This window comes from Desarmillaria tabescens (assembly GCF_030435595.1).
Source record: "Desarmillaria tabescens strain CCBAS 213 chromosome Unknown EV420scaffold_92, whole genome shotgun sequence".
NCBI lineage: Eukaryota > Fungi > Basidiomycota > Agaricomycetes > Agaricales > Physalacriaceae > Desarmillaria > Desarmillaria tabescens.
In genome coordinates, this window is record NW_026848391.1 from 1,863 (window position 1) to 19,388 (window position 17,526).

The 17,526-nt window shown below is 47.2% G+C and overlaps 3 protein-coding genes across 3 annotated transcripts; 2 read left to right on the plus strand and 1 right to left on the minus strand.

The window, feature by feature from the left end:
* Positions 1 to 513: 513 nt before the first annotated feature.
* Positions 514 to 2,106, plus strand: EV420DRAFT_1585001 (uncharacterized protein). Its single transcript, XM_060474778.1, has 3 exons — positions 514 to 848; positions 910 to 1,052; positions 1,104 to 2,106. Exons 1-3 carry the CDS (start codon positions 689 to 691, stop codon positions 1,836 to 1,838), a joined length of 1,038 nt encoding a protein of 345 aa, XP_060323057.1. The 5' UTR covers positions 514 to 688; the 3' UTR covers positions 1,839 to 2,106.
* A 7,354-nt stretch (positions 2,107 to 9,460) lies between these two features.
* On the plus strand, positions 9,461 to 9,975 carry EV420DRAFT_1486516 (uncharacterized protein; the record flags this gene model as incomplete). Its single annotated transcript, XM_060470403.1, has 4 exons — positions 9,461 to 9,489; positions 9,515 to 9,691; positions 9,799 to 9,823; positions 9,877 to 9,975. The coding sequence occupies 4 exons, from the start codon at positions 9,461 to 9,463 to the stop codon at positions 9,973 to 9,975; spliced, it is 330 nt and encodes a 109-aa protein (XP_060323058.1).
* Positions 9,976 to 10,764: 789 nt separating this feature from the next.
* Positions 10,765 to 11,133, minus strand: EV420DRAFT_1486517 (uncharacterized protein; the record flags this gene model as incomplete). The annotated part of the gene is made up of 1 exon (XM_060470404.1): positions 10,765 to 11,133. One exon carries the CDS (start codon positions 11,131 to 11,133, stop codon positions 10,765 to 10,767), a length of 369 nt encoding a protein of 122 aa, XP_060323059.1.
* Between the last annotated feature and the right edge of the window lie 6,393 nt (positions 11,134 to 17,526).

A 17,526-nucleotide genomic window follows, 5' to 3' on the forward strand; every position in this document is an offset into this window, starting at 1 on the left:
AATACTTGGATTGTACCGACCTGTTTCAACATCATTTACTCAAGGGGGTACTGGAATTCCGGCCCGGCACACCGGGTAGGTAGGTAGGTCCAGCCGGAGGTCACGAAAAAAAAAAGTTGACCACCATTTTGGGGGTCTAAAAATGGACTTCAAGGGTAAATTTTAGAGCATACATGATACAATATATGCTACTGAGTGTGCTACTTACCTTAGGGCATCATACCTAGCGATACCAACACTCAGTCAATGCCATTGCAAAGTGGCCCTGCTGACTGGACATGGTGACATTACGACATCCCATTAGAGCACAGCCATGATTTAGACTTGATAGCGTACAGATTATGTTCAAAACACTTTCAATATTAATATCACGGCTATTTCAGGCAAAATATTCACCGAATTGAGTCGAAAGATACCCAAATTTAGCATAATGACATCATAAATGTCACGTGAAGGTAGGTAGGTCCATCGTCGGTGCACGAAATTATTTAATCGACCCACTGTCTTTTAATTCATTATTAGGACCCCCTTGCATTTACTTGTCACTGATTGCAATCATGATACTCAGATCGTTCGAGCCTATCCTATTTAATCCAAAGATACTGTGTGCTGTTTCTAAGAGCATCTCTCGACATTCCCCATCACTGGTCTTACTCTTGCTCTTGCAGCATCGCAATACAACTGTGCCATGGTTGGCTATAGTAACTACACTTGTGACGACAGACTCGATGTTTTCAAATATACTGGGTCATGGAATTATGATGATTACAATGCTTCTAGCGTTAATCAAATTGGGACGCTAACTTGGACAGACGACCTGACAGCCAATGTAACCTTCACTTTTCCTGGTGAGACCCTGCGACGACATAACTCCTGCGAAATGACACTTACTCTTTTTTTTTTTTTCAGTAAAAGCTAATGCTTTCTACTACTACAGCATACCTCGCTGCTGTGGGGGGTTGTATGCAATATGTATCGATTGTGATCTCGGAAATCCCAAATTCGAGATCATCGACGCTGTCAGAGCTGGTGCCGACAGTGAAAGTCCTCCGGTGAGTGTGAGCATCCATCCATTTACGCTATCATTCTCACCATACAAGCAGGACATCCTATACACTAAATCCTTTGATCAGCTAGGAATACATGAGATAATCTTAAAAAACCAGTACGATTCACGGGGACCTTCGCAGTTAACGGTGGACAAATTTGTATTCCAGATTGAAGATAACAGCGTTACCAGTGCTACAGAATCCTTGACAGGGACATCCGGAGCATCCTCCTCCTCCATCTTTGTGTCCTCATCTACTGCCCCGGCGGTATCTCAATCAACCAGAGCCTCACCTTCCGCTTCCCAAACCCCCATAGGTGCCATCGTCGGAGGAGTTGTAGGAGGCATCGCGGTCATCTCCCTTTGCTTAATCATATGGTTTTTCAAGCAACGTCGCCAACGCACACAGCCAGAGCATAACGACGTGAATACGAGTTCCTATATCAGTCCCCATCAACAGTCCCCATTCATTATATCTCACCCAAATACACCTATCCCTACCCCGTATACCGTGATGGAAACCACCTCCCAACATATGCCAAAGGGAGCAAGAAGAGCTTCAGTGGCTGCTGGACCTTCAATTCCGAATGCACCGTTGGGACACGCACACCTCTCTTCATCGCGTATGGCCTCCGATGAACGCTGGCCTCAGCGGGAGAATGATGCGGGTCGGATAGACGCTGACGATGGTGGCAACAATATTGTAACGTTCCCGCCTGGGTACGAGGATATTGTCAGCGGTGGACACCTTGATGGTGAGCAACTTACCACTAGAGGCCCAACCCTCTAGTAGAGGGACGTTGATTCGCAGGTTGCCTACACCTGAGGTTCGAAGGCCTCCTCCCTCGGAAAGCGGGCCTTCTTGAGCTTTTTAACAACCTTCTCGCGAACTCGTTCAGTTTGATGAGGCCAACCCTCTGCTCATTATTCCATATTTTCTTTCTATTTCAGGTGTATGTAGACTTGTAAAGTTATCCACTGTAGCGCTTATTTAAACTTCGAGAAAATGGTGGTTTCAGTGGTCCTCCAATACCACGACCTGTATTTCAATGTAGAGCATATACATAATATGATACTTACTGTCGGAATCCAGAAGCACCAATATTTCACATGTGTATCGCTATCCTCCTTTCACGCATTGAAAGCGGGGAGCCCTCACGAGCACTACAAGACGTTCCTTCGCATTTAAGTCAGCCCATCACTCTTCGTGCTTCGCTTCCTCCATTTCCTCCGTAATAACCGCCACCCATCGCTGGCGTGAACTATTTGTTAACACGAAAATGTTTAGCTCAGGCGTACTGAACAACGATCACTCCAACGTCAAGAACATCGATTCTTGCGGAATGGATCCCACACTGGGAAATGCAACCATATGCTATAACATGGCTCAACGTTAGTCCAATCAATTACCTCCCAATTAATTACTGACCTTGCGCTAGGTAGATCTCCCGACCTCACGATAGTCGTCGCTCCCATGGCGATTTGGTCCCGGTACGCGAGTTAGTCCTCATGGAGATTGGTATCGAAACTACTGCTGCTGGTTATGTGTCAATTTCTCTGGCTCATACACGTGCAACCAGATTGCGCTTGATTTTAGAATCAGCTGTCACTGTGGTGGCTGCCGCGTTTTTGATGGCGTAAAACGGGATTCCGAAAGGTTTTGATTTCAGCTTCAGTTTTTACGCCGTCGTTTTGAGTGCTGTAAAATGAAACGTTATCTCAATTCCATTGTTCTATAGGGGGAAAGGTTTTTCATATCCTTTTATAGATGGCCTTTTCAGGGCTGATAAAGCTTCGCTCAAACAAAACCTTTTAAAGTTTCATTTTTTATGATCTAAAGTGACTCGGCCTCTACTCCAAGCATGGGTAACTGCTAGGGTGATGCATGCGGATGAGGAGGTGACATACGTGGTGCGAAGGTAGGCCCTTTTACTACCTTAGGCCATCTTTTAACGGGATTTTGTGGTAGTATGTTGATGAACTTGAGCACGATGTTGAAGGACGCCCAAAGACGAGGGAGGCATCATATTATCGGAATGACCTCATGAAGGCGGACATAATATGCCTCGGCTGTAACATATATGATGCTGGACACATGGCGGCAATCAGGCAGTCCGCAGACATCAGCTCTGCGTGCATAATCACGGTTTCGTCCAGCGGTGATGCTCTCGTCACTAGGATCTGGATTTTGAGAACTTGAACTACTGCTGTCAGAATATTTTAGTAATTGATAATATACTCAATATGTGAATTATCTCGATTACTAGCCTTGCGTGAAGATGTTATCAGTACAGTAGTGTCGTCTTCTCTGGATGAGATCCATCGGAAGGAAGAAGGAAGGAAGGAAGTACGGTTTGAAGGTTTGAAGACGGAATTGCACTGATCGGGACGAATTATGTATTAAGAGCCAGATCCAAATTCTTCTTTTCATCCTCCGACCATCATCGACATCCAGGAAGCACAGGCACACAAAGCCTCGACTGACCACCAGCATTCCCTATCTGCTTGTCCTTGCTTCTGGAGATGCGCACGCAAACAGAAGCTCTTCTCTCGACATGGTTTTGTTCAGTTTTTTTTTCGCGCGGAGATTCTTCAAATTAACGTTCAACGTCAACATTCAAGATGGCGGCCTCTCAACTTGAACAACGCCTAAAGTTGATTCACATAGACGACACGTCAGTGTGTCACTTTCGGTGTCTAGGAGGAAGGTGGGCATAGAATTTGGCATTTTGTAGGTGGAGAGAGGGACGGGAGAAATACGTCCGTCTTGTGAGATGATTGTAGAGTCGATGTCCTGGGGGCTATGCATGGTTCAGCTAGGGGAACATGCTTGGTTGTACGACTCCGTTTGGGTATGTTCACCATTCTCATCTCGCCGAAATGTTATTGACACTACGTTTAAGCTCATGATGGTTATCTGGTGCCCAAGGCAGGGAAAAGGCTATCGAGAAGGTCAAGGTCGTCACCGCATTCCAACGACTCTAAGGAATAGTCGTTCATTGGCAGTCTCCTTTGAAGCATCGTCGTTTGTTGCCGTCACCAGCACTACGAGAGACATCTTTATGCGTCTCTTCCTCGTTTATCGCCTCCTCCGCCCCTTGATTTACACCACGAAATATACTTTCCAAGACGATCTCATCCTCAAATAATACTATGTTTACCGTTTTCCTCGCCACGCCCTACTTCCCCTCTCATCTGTCTTCTCTGCAGTACTCCTGTATATATATCGCCTTTCAACATCGTACTCTACTGTTGTTGACGTTTCGACTCGGGACGAGACTGCTATCTTAGCGAAGTCAGAGACTGGTGAAAAGTGAGTTGTTTTGAAACCTGCTGGCTATTTTGAGGGTATGTCCGTGTTATTCTCCTTCACTTTCCTTGCTGACTTGTCGTCCAAGCCCCTGTATCTTGCGCCGGCACTGCGTATGGCTTTTGTCCTTGACATCCGACGTATTTCGTATGATCGTTCTAACCCTGACACCTCCTAATCAACGCCGTTTCCAATTCAAGGGGTTTTCACTCAAAACTGAACTGAAGTCGTTGCTATCGCATTATGTTCATGGCATCTGGGCTTGATATTAATGGTCTCACTCGTAACCCACGTTTTCGTCTCGAACATGCACTCCTTGCGGCCTGGATTAGCTGGAAGAGTGTGCACTACGATTTCTCTCGGGTAAATCACATAACAGTGCCTCTCTGGAAGTCAGTGCTAGCGGGAACGTTGATGGACCAGTAGCAATGGTTCGGTGTATTCGTGTTTTTCTTGCTTTTTGGCTTTGCAGACGAAGCCAGGACAGAGTTAGGATGCAGCATCTTCCCCTATCCCGCTCGTCAATCATGTTTTTCCCCCTCCAATTCTACACCAAAGACGCCATTACTGTGGAGGTCCCCAGTCCGAAGTCGCTTTCAATACCGGTGAGGGAGTGGCGGACTACGTCTGTCTTGACTCTTCCCAGGATGTAATTCGCTCGTTCCTCTTTGATATCCCACTTGATAGAAAGAAGGAAACGCTGGGGTCACCCTCATCCACGGTATTCGCTGCACCCCACCAGGCTTTGGTCATTGTAGCCATTGTGGATATTGCTGAATGACACCGCTGGCATGTGTCCGTTATCCCTCATGCTATCATGAACACATGCAGGGATTGGCGGTCCAAAGCTACCGGAAAATGGTCAACACCGGCAATTAGTTGTCGCGAAATTTTCATTTCACATCCTCCAATGCATCTACTAACTAATACCTCCCGACCGAAAGCTATCATCCACTTGGTCCAATGTGATCATACCATCGTCCGTATTTGCTTGTCCAGCCCAGAAATTCATGCTGCAATAATGCAACAGAAGACCAGCATCTGAGCGCGACATACAACCAAAGGATGCAAATAGAGGGAGGGATGTTCTTAATGTGAGAATAACAGTTTCACCAGTCGTCCCCCTCACCGATCTTCTCCACAGCACGTATTGTATTCTACTACCGTTAACGACGAGGAAGAGAGTGTCCGTTTTAATATGTGAAGTTAGAGGCTCTGGCGATGAAAAAGTCATTCGAAGCCTGTTGATGGGCGGCAGACTGGTTTGAGGGTATGTCGACTTTTAGCTTCCTTCAAGTTCGCCCTTCCTTGCTGACGTCTTTGAACTCAAAGCTCATCTGTATTTTGTGTCGGCGCTGTGTGTGTATGGCTTTTTTGCAACCAATAAAGGAGTTCCAATACACACGCCGGTGATACTATGGGAAGGCGAGATTTTGTTGCACACTGGGAGTAGAATCTCGAGAGGCATTGTGCTCCAACTCGGGCACACGCACATACAAGCCCTTCTCAATTGACAGCATTCCTTACGTGCTCGCCTAGTGAAAGCTTTCCTCGTCCGACGACGCGCTTGCTCAAAGTCCCTTTCGAACAAATTCCCAGGTTATTCCTCTGCACAAGCTTATGATGGCCTTTCAACTTGAATGACGCGTGTACGAGAGGTCAGCGTCCTTGTATTTAGGCTGGTCGAAGAGCGCATCGAAGCTACTTATATGTTCGGTTGCGGAGGATCTTCCATCGAGAATCTGCGGGAGCCTCGGATGATGCATATGTTGATGCGTGTATAGGCAGTGGGGAGAAACATCTGTAGAGTGCTATGAACTGATGAGAAATACGATGACATTGCCTTACGAAGGAGAAGAAACACTGCACTTCGTTCAGTTCCAAACATCCAGAATCAAAACTGCGTGACATACATTAGAGCGAATAATTCAGGATAAGATTGTACGAAGAAATAAGCATAAAATGAAGAGGATATAGAAGAGACTGCGGTAAGCACACAGAAGAATGACGAGATAGTAAACGGGCAGTACACCTAGTATCCGATCGAGAGAAAATTTCTCACAGGACTCGGAGCCCGATAGCTAATCCCATAGGATGCAGGAAACGGGGGAGGAAAACACTGGACGGACGTCGTGGACGGTGGCTGAGAAATGAGCCGGCCCGAACCGGGTAAGATTGAACTTTTCTCGTCTCACCGCCATCGAGGATTCTGCACTGACTCAGGCATGCGTACCTTCTCAACCCCTAGGAGTTCTGGCATGCTTACCCAACGAAACCTTTCCTCGTCAACATTTGCGGATATTCCTTGGTTAATTTAGTCAAAGGTAGTGCTCCTTAACTTGAATGGGACTAGGACGAGATGTTAACGCGGCGGTCTGGGGCGGAGGGTGATGTGGAGATGGGTCAGGAGGAAGACATCGTGCAGGCGGGACGTTTTGGTGACTGGAGGGTCGCGTCGCCATCATCCAGCGTGTTATGAGCAATGACTCCAGGGTATATCTGCCATCGTCACCTTGTTGGGCTTGCGCTGACGCAACTTCCATATGCAGATCGTAATAGTCATTCGCCGAGAAGAGGCTCCTTCAGCAACGCAAACGCCAACTCCAAAGAGAACTTGTTCATTGGCAGTGTCAGTGGAGCCTTCAGCACCATTCCCTCGCACCCGTGTCTACCGTTGCCTCATCTTCCTTGTCCGCTTCCTCCCTGTCTGGTTATCTTTCACTTACGATAACCAGAAAATATCAACTACCGTGTCACCGAAAACGCGAACTTCCTTCTGGATTCGTTTCTAAGCGGTAGTAATTGAGATACACGGCTTCAAGACCACGATAACGCCGTATACTCAGAGCAGGAGTATCTCGATAACCTACTCTGGTCGCTAATCACTTTAAATTTGCATCATATGGCGCATACAAGCAGGGCATAACGCTGACGTATAGCAGCGCCATCCACCATTCCGCCTGTCAACCACACTTTTTTCCTTCGAAAACACACGGAGACCCCATGGCTATTGAAATCCCCAGTCGGAAACGAAGGCTACCTTGACTCCTTTCATGATGTTCCTTCGTGATGTCGTCGAAGGGGCATTGTTCGGAAGGCCCTCATCTACAGTCCCTACGATATTCCCCTCGCCCAAACATAGCTCAGGGCTTGGTCGTTGTAGCCATCGTGGCTTTCGCTGAATAACGCCATGGCTGGGTGGTCCAAGCCACATAAAACGAAGACAGTTGCCGCTTGCCACGCCGCTAGTTGTCAAAATTCCGTTTCACATCTCCCAGCACATCTACTAGGACCTACCGACCGTAGGCATCCTCGACTTGGTCCAGATCCATATCATCTTCAAGTTCGATCTTCGCCGATTCTACCCCGAAAGCTCGCACCGCAATATTCCAACGCAGGACAGGCACCGCAATCTCCGAGCTGCTGAATGGGAGGTCGACTCCTACATGCATTCCACCATATCACCTGGGAGCTCGCCGGATCTTACCGACCCGATCCCTCGACCTACACCGCAGGAACTTTTGAAGACGACTTCACCATAGGACAATACTCCATCCACTGTTCTTGCTACACCGCTACGCATCCCCCACACATGCTCCGCCGTTCGCCCCGAATGCACGATAGCCCTGTTTTCCCAAATACGAGACTTAGCTTTCCAAGCCAACAGCGATGAGTCATATGATGATATGGATGACGAGAAGATAACGATGTCCCCTCCCCCTATCGACATGCGCTTGTCAGGTTCTCTGTTTTCTCTCTATACGTTGAGACCGAACACTAACCACATTTTATCAGACTAGCACACTGCTACAGGTTTCCTAAGCTTTCATTAGTATTATCTCCATCTCTCCATTGCATCGCCTATCTCCGGTCCCAGTCGGACTCTGAAACTACGCCATGCACATCCCCTGATGAGACACGTTGATGCCCCAACCACTACACCTGACATACCTACTGCGCGATGCAACAAGAGGGCGTCAAATCTCATATTCGCATCCCTCCAACCACATCCGGATCTCAGATGATGTCGACATGAAGGAAGCTAAGGACGGGGCATATTGTATTCACTTGCGAAAACCGCGGAACATACTTGAAATGCCTCTCTGTTCTACTTTCAGCTCTGCTCACTTGCGCTATAGTCCACTGAGTGAACCGTGATCCCATCTTCAAACAAAGTGACTTGTCTTTTACGCCCTCAATGTCAAGCATGTTCTTCGCAGAAAATAAAGATAGTAGGCCTGCCGATCTGCTCCCGCATCAGCAGATTGGGAAAAAAATTGCCGGGGGTTGCGGCGACCACGGTCCGGCGGAATTCTTATCCGCCTCGTCAAGGCCTCACAGGCCCATATAACCAAGGCGTAATGTTGCGCCCTTTTCATAGGCTATTATAAACCCACGTAATAATTACTTGCTCTTTGAGATTGCATAGAATTATTTTCAGTTCATGTATCACTACCATAAGCACAATAAAATGTAGCTGGGCTTGCACAGACTGGTTCAAAACTGATTGAAAAATGGTAGTAAGAATTGAATTTAATTCCTAGGTGTCTAAAACGATGACATAAATGTATTACAGGTCAGCAAACCCCATATCATTGATGTCGAGCTACAGATCCACTGCAGAATCAGCACCTTCTATGGGGAGCCTCTCGCCATCATGGTCTTCATGGTCTGGTCCATCGTTTCCTGTTTTGTGTGTGGAGGATGGCCTAGCTTTATTTAACCCTGTAGTCGAATATTGGCTTCACAGCGGTTCTTGTGAATTGAAAGTCACGATCCTTTGGATGCTCTACTGAATTTTCACTGTTCAGCCAGAATCAGCGGGAGACGGGAGAAAGGAAAAAGAACATCAGACACTAAGAAAATTATGAGAAGTGAGACGGGGTGCATGGCATGAAAAACGATGCCCAATTAGTTGATTCCGAGTCGGAGATCTTGCGATCGTGTCATTGTGTTCGGATGTACCACGTGATAGCTCGCGGTTCATTCTGAGTTTTAACTCACCGCTACTTACTCATTTTCCTTCTCGCTGTGGAGGCCTATCGGGCCAGAGCCAGATCTACAAGAACTATCTCCTCTAGGCCTATTCTTCTCCGACACGGATGTCTTCTTCCGAGCTCGGAACTCCAACGTAATTTCTTTCAATATAAATACAGTCTGAAGTCGCAGCTCTCAAGCAACGTCACCACCTCTCCAAGAATCGCAGATTTCCAGCCTGCTTGGATCCTCTCATCTATCAATGCATCAAGTTCAACTAGTGGTCTTTTGAAGAGACGTATTGCAGAGTTGGAGGAGGAAGTGGTCGTGTTGAAGGGCACTCAAGTCAAGCATTGGTGAGTTTGATAATGGTTCTCTCCTTGGGATTCGCTCCATAACATCTTAGGGGGTTATTCAAGCCAATGAGTTGTGCCCTTCCCCATACGATGTCACTCTTTGATAGTGTCCGGAGTGCCGAGGATGAGCAGGTCCGATGCCAACAATTTGAGGTGACATTCTTTTTCCTAGTGATGTTTTCAAGGCTGAAAAGATTGAACTATCTAGGTCCCCTCCTAACAGTAACTCTGGGAAGCGATTGGCAGCGAAGAGGGAGGAGCAGGAGGGAGATCATACAGTATAAATTTGAGGTCACTTGTGTAAACCGTAGTGTTGTATTATGTTCACCGTAATAATAAATATACTATTTCAGGTCTCTCCAAGTCTCGAAGAGTGAAACTACAAATTATACATGCCCCCAGCCACCCACAAACTACTAGCTGCTATGGTATGTGATGGTACTGTGACAGGAAGTCAGCAGTAACAGCACACGAGAGTTAGACGAAGCAGAGAGTAGTCGAATGGAGGAAAGACCAGGTGAAAAGAACCTCTATTCGAGTAGTTCTAGGGAGTACGTAGGAGTAAGTTAGGTCTTATATACTAGTAAAATAGGGTCTATACTATAAGGAGAACTCGGCTAGAGTAAAAGAAAAGGCGCAATAAGTAATAGAAAAGCGGGATCTCCACAGTAAAGTAGAAGAGCCACAGATTAAGAAGATAAGAAAGAAAGAGATAAGATATGAGTGCCGGCACGAAGCCGGTATGAATCTCCTACATACGCCCTCCGATGCTTTCAAGAAAGCATCCCACATTCAAGCTTCATCTAGGCCTTGTCAGCGGCGGTGGTGGTGCCAGGCGTGTCCATCTCCATTGTGTCGGAGGGAGGAAGCACGTCTTCGGGCACGGGGGATAGGCTGGGGGGTCCGACAACGTGCAGAGAATAAGCTGTATTGAGTCCCCACTCTTTGCGTTTGGAACGATTCTCTTGTCGCTGTCTCTTGGCGTACCTGATGCGATCCCTGCGGCGTTGTGAAGCAGACGCCTCAGCCCATACAGCGCGATTGGCCGTAGCCCACTCCTCATCGGTTAGAACTCATCCGGAGCTGGGTCCTGCAGGGGAGCCTTCTCGACCTCCCTGCTCCCCAGCTTTCCTCTTGACTGGTGTGGGTGGGAATATCTCGTCTAAGATTACCCGAATGTCGGAAAGCTTCTCCACAGTACCTCCATGTTGAACAGGAAAGGCACTGGGTGTGTCCTCGTTGTTCCACCCTGCCGCGAATGACCTGTATCCTGCAGGCTCGGCCCAACCCTCGGGGATGTCCCCCTTTGCTAAGTGATTTGCATGTTTGATGTACAGGGTTACCTGCTCGTGGTGGTATCCCAAAGGCCCATTCTTGGTCTTCAACATGATGAAATATGGGCCCGCACGGATGAAATTCATCAGAACAGGAAGAGGCGGCATAGAGGGAGTTGTGAATGGAGATATGGAGGGTAGAAAGCGCAGAGTCGAGGTCGTCAAGGGTCTGTGTAAGTTGTCGTGGAGCTAAATAGGTGTTACGGATGGAGTGAATGAAAGAATGGCCGACGTCGAGATGTTGATGAATGTCAGGTGGGCAAGGGAGGTAAGCAAGGCAGTGGTCGGCAGAATATCCCTTCGCAAAGTTGTCCTTCTTATGACCTAAAGGTCCCTCCCCATCCCGAATACCCGACAAAAATTTTTTCTTCATCTTCCCACCTTCCGAAACCCTGGGGCCATGATCAATATGAACGGCCCCTAGGAAAAACCCAGGCTCGTCCACCGATGAGCCCGAACCCTCCTTCAACTGCGCTATTTTTGTGATGCCAAGAACATCGAAGTAATCCTGAAGAGCAGTTAGTCCTTCAGCCTCAGCATAAGGGAGCCAGGTGTGATCCCCGGAAGCCCACTCCACCTGAAAGATAGCTCGCTCGCCTTTCCCAACATGAGAAAGAATGCCAGAGACCTTCCACTCCTTCTCCAATGGCTCGCTAAGTCCAACCTGCGAGTCAAGACGACCAGGGAAGAGCCTATCATCATTGGGGACATGCACCCGAAGGAGGGAGGCATGGAATACATTATGAATACCATGCTGTTTGAGATCGGATGGGAGCTCCACTTCATACGAGCCATTCCCGAAGTCCCGCAATATCTTGTAAGGTCCAATAAACTTCGGGGCTAGCTTTCGAGCCAAACCTTTGGGGAGTGATATGTTCTTTGTTGAGATATACACCAAGTCCTCTGCCGCAAGGGGGGAAACCCGACGATGCCTGTTTGCATCACGTGTTTGCTTGACTCGTTGATGTGCTCGGTAACGGGCAGCGCGCAAATGAAACAAGTGTCTAGATCATCAATCTAGATACTAAATCACACACACACACACACAATCACCAATGTATATAAGTTTGAGGGTGAGTACAATAGAAGCACTCACGATGTACTTAGATTTAGATAATCTAGTGGGGTTTTGCCTGAAAACAACTTCAATTCTTCTTTCGATGTGTTTTACACAAAGTACACTAGTCCGCGATAGCGGGGTTTTATGAACTTGTTTTGTAAGGTATAGTCGAGCAAGTTATGCTCGTTTCGACGTCGTCTAGAAGAACTTCTAGCGGACACTTCAAATAATCAAACAACCAAAGACTCCGAGGTCTACAAAGAGTGCAAAATCACTCTACAAAGAACGCTCAGGTTCTGACTTCAAGTACAAGACTTGCAAAGAGTACACAGACTCTGGAGTTCCTTGAACTCGACGATTGTTCAAACTTAAAGCGTTCTAGGGCTTATTTTACTTCAACTAGATGAGGTCTTTTGATTTAAAGTCGACTCAGCACGTCTAGATCGCTAATCTTGGAGAGAGAGAACACGAGGCCTTTGTCTGTGGAGCAGTTCAATTAACTAGCAAGGCGCAAACGCGGGGACGGCTCTACTTCCTACTTAACTTTTCTAGATTACTGTGGTCGCCCTTATGGGTTGACTTTGGTAACTTAATTCACTTCAGTCGAGGATATGCAATAAAAACCAGTGATTGATTAGGTAGCTATACAGGCTACTAGCACAAATGCGGGGGGAATGCTTTCCTGCCGTTATGTGTCTAGTCGCTGCTAATTTATACAATTCGTGTTTTAGGTATAGGAGCCCGTATCTACAGTAATTATGGTACGAGCTTTGGAATTAATACAAACAGTGAGTCACTATCCTACAAGTATCGCGCCATTCCGTAGTTTCTATTCAGTTCAACACGACTGCGCTGGGTTATTCTGTCACTGAGGAGTGCCCTACTAGTCCGTGGGTGCTCCTTCTTCCGTCTGCAAGGCCTGCCGTGCGCCGTATGTATTGAATACTGCAGTATGCGCAGGATCTCGAGGATGTAACCACCGATCGTGATCGACTGCAGGTCCGAGATTGTATTCTGTTGATCACTGCGCGATCAAGGTCGGTCATCTCGGTACCCAACGCGGCTATTCATTCTTCCAAGGTTATTCCTTTCCTAGCCTGAGTTGATCTCGAAAGCTGATCTGTTTCTCGACTTAGCAATTTTTCCTGACAGGTTCTTTCTATTCGTCGAGGCAACGAGGCATCTAGTTCGTTCCATTCTTCAACTTCTTGGTTTTTATACTCCATACAGATGAGTCCCCGAGATTTGACTGTAATAGTCTTGTTTAGGTAGGGCTTAGCTTGGCGTGTTGACAGCTGGTAGAATTGACTCTTTGAGATGTCGTTTCTAAGTCCGTTCTGTACTGCCATGCTTTCATTCTTTATGTAGTATCTAGCTACCAGCGCGAAGCCTCCACTGTAGCCCTCTGTACCGCTTGTAGATTGCATAAACTGATGTAAAATCGCAAAATCTACAGGTAGCCTGATACCAGGCGTATCATCGTGCAGCGAGGATGCTATCGTGAGCGCTCATCAACGCAGTCTTCACCGTCTCAGCAAATTCTCAAACACCGGGGAACTCAGAGTCAGTCGACGAGTTCCAAATCATTGCATGAGAGACACATCCAGTGTTCAAGAAGAAAGGGGAGTACCCAGTAGAATCTGAACGAGCACTATTAATAGCAAACTCGATAGCGGGTAGACGTGCTACCCAGTCTTTCTGGTCAGGTGAAATGCAATTATGAATCATCTGCGTAATAGTCCTGTTTGCTCGCTCAGTCGAACCATCAGACTCAGGATGATAAGCACTAGACATACGGAGATTCACTCCAACCAGCTTGTGCAGATGGGACCAAAAATTGCTCATGAAGATGACATCACGGTCAGATACGATACTCTTCGGCAAGCCATGGTGCTTGTATATCTCTGCAAAAATGAGCTCAGCGACTTGAGAAGCCTTGTAGTTGGTTCAGGAAGGTACAAGATGTACCATGCCAGTTAATAGGTCTATAAAAACAGAAATACTGTTAAACGAACCATCCCTGTTCGAAGACTCAGGGAGAGGACCTACAAAGTCAAAACCCATTGACTCCCAAGGGAAGGTCAGCACCTTCAGTGGGTTCAGCAAGCCATACGGCTTCTGATTAGTAGGTTTACTCTGTTTACACATTGAACAGGACTCACAATAGGCCCGAGTATCCCTTGCAATACTCTTCCACCAGACATGGTCTCTGAGGTAGGCCAACGTCTTTGAAGATCTGAGGTGGGCCACCAGAGAGTGAGCCTCACTGATCACGATCTCTCGTAAATCACGTTCACGTACACAAATGCTCTCTGGGATGCAGAGGAGCTTGCGACCTCCCTCGCATAGGTAAACTAGTCCATTCTCCACTGAAAAGTTCTTGAAGTGGGACGGAGAGGCCAATATTTTGGATAGGGTAGTATCACTATGGGCGTTGGCACGTATAACGGGGAGCAAGTCGATTCCTAGTAATTGTGAGGAAACAAGGCCAGTGAGGGACGACAGCGAGGAACTCGCTAAGGTCATGTCAGGGCCTGGCACAGCCCCAGCCACCAGTAACTCTGAATCCGGTATAGCCGGGTCCCCAATCGAGCCACGTTGCACATGTGGCTGTGCAACCACCTCGTCGTTGTCTGATGTCGATGGTCCCATGGCAGGCGCACCCTCCATTACAATGCCAACTTCGTTGTGCATTGATGATTCCACCTCATCACTGCTACTACCGAGTGCGGTATCCGAGCTCTCAGGATCCTCAGACGGCCTGGGGCCGTGTAATACGAATCTCTTATCCACCATCTGTTTTGCGAACGCCGAGGATGACTCATTCGCGTGAATTTTGGGTTTCAAATTCCACTTAGGCTTAGCACCAGAGCCCATACGTGTCAACATGATTGCGTTTGCTTCAAGACCAGTCAACATGGGTGTGGTTACTTCAAGATGAGTGGGATCCAAGGGAGGATGGTCCTTATTGTGTTGGGGGAACTCGGAGGGTGCGCATACGGTACCAAGAGATTCGTTTGAGTACAAACGAGACAGGGCATCTGTGAGTACGTTCTCAGTTCCAGGAATGTATATCACCTCAAAACTGAAATCAGACAGTAGTTCCATCCAACGAGCCTGCCGTCCTGACAGGTTTCGCTGGTTTAACAGGTGAATTAGTCCTTTGTGATCAGTGTACCACCTGAAGTGACACCCTAGCAGTATATCACGGTGTTGGCGCATTGTCTCTACCCCCGCGAACATCTCTTGTTCATGTACGGGGTAGTTTTGTTGCGTGGAGTTCAGCTTTGCAGAGAAAAACGCTGCTACCTTCGCATTCTTCCAGTCATTGCCCTGGCTAACTATGCCAGCAATCCCAGGTACTACTAGCATCAGTTACGACGTTTATTCATCGGTGCATCCTTGGAGTAATCGAGGGGAACCCGGTGGTTCTCTCACCATCGATGTACATAATCCTTTACTTGTTCGAAGGCTCGCTGATGTGTCTCAGTCCAATTCCAAGGTACCGTGGCTCCAGTCAAGGTGTGCAGTACTCCCATGGGTACCCGGACACAGGTCTACGTTGTCAGCGAAATATCCTACTGACCCAAGAAATCCACTCAGCAGCTCGCGGTTCGTCGGCACCTTCCAATTTAGTACAGTGTCGACTTTCGAAGGATCCATCTTGATTCCTTTGTCGTTTACGATATGCCCCAAGATATGCAATTCTCGTGCCAGGATTTGGCACTTCTTCTCACTAAGGTAAAGTCATTGCTCTTCGAGGATGTCAAATATAAGCTCACAGTGTCTTGCGTGCTCTTCAATAGTGTCTGAATATACAATAATATCATCCAAGTAAACGTCCATGAAGACACCGATATACGGTGAAAATAGGTGATTCATCAAGGCTTGACAGGTGGCCAGTGCATTGCAATCACCTTGCTGCATTACAAGACTTATCATATTTCCGTCAGGCATAGTGATGGCTGTATGGTCAAGGTGCTCCATGATTATGTGAATCTGTTCATACACTGCTTGTAAATCAAACAAGGAACGGAAATGACGGCCAGCAACGCGATGAAGGATACCATCAATTGAAGCAAGTGGTGCCACCATTTTACGAGTGTTCGCGTTACGTTCACACAAATCAAACACGGTACGTAGTTCTGGCATACCTTTTGGTTTATTGGGTTTAAAGATGCATAACATAGGAACAGTATTCCGAGCTGTTGTCACCTTCCAGCAACCAGTAGTCAGGTAATCCCTTTTCTTTTCAACCCATTGCCCCAGTAATGGCTCAGGGCATTTTGAAGGCCGCCAATGGTAAGTCTTGTTGTCATCAATTAGTGGAATTTCGTGATTGATAGGTCTAAAAGGGGGTAATGGAGCTTTCGCTGCATCGTCAAACAACCCTCGAGCCCATGCGGATTCCCGGATTATATTCCGCACATCCGAGATAGCCTCTTCTGCCAATTCGACTGAACGAGAGGCTAGTTCACTTACGTTGGAGCCCTCAATAGGTAGGCTCTCCTCACTTCCAATGTGAACGATATTCTCATTGATCCCCATAGTTACCTTATGCTGGAAGAGGAACGGCGTCCCGAGTATTACATCGTAGTTTCCGAGATTCGCAATATCAAAGTATCTTTGTTCATCTATGCCTTGATATTGGAATCTAGGTCGAGTCCCGTAATTTATTTTCGAGCGTGACCCCTGGACTGTGAGATGAAGTGAAATTGGTTTCTCAAGTTCAATCTTTTTCAGATTCAGTTGGTCAGCCAGTGTGGTAGACATGAAATCTGACAACGAGCCTGAATCAATGAGGGCTCGTGCTTTATGTCCTTCAATGAATACATCAACTATCATTGGCCTTGGGACCATCCAGGTAAAGTCGTGAGGAGTGCCCACGTTACGTTGGATGGCAGTAAGCTTATCTCGCTTATAGCCCACATGTCCAAGATACAAACTGTCTAATTGACGATTACGTCTACGTGTTTGGCAGGAATCTCCTACATACCCGCCCTCCAGCCCAGCGAGACCAACTCTCCAGCTGGACCAGCAATTTGTACGCAACTGTTTCTTTTCCCAGCATTGAACCCAAGCCAACCACCAGTTGTAGAGTCTGAATTTGGGATGCAAGGCCGTGCTACGAGCGAGACAAAATTCATGATTTAATGCCTGATCGTGAATCCGAAAAACATTGGGGCTCTTGTATGAGACTCCAAAGCGTTGAGCAAGTCCATGGAAACCATCATTGAAACCGGCATCCAAGTATTCCTCCACGAACGCAGCCGTTAAGTCCTTACTGAGTGGAGGAGGGAGTTCTACAGAGGGGATGCCATATGTGTGTATAAGGTATGTTCAGTACCATGACACCATGTCACCATATTGAACAATGTCACTAGGGACAACCACCTCGTCCTGCTCATCACGAAAGGCATCAAACAAAACAAATCGAACAC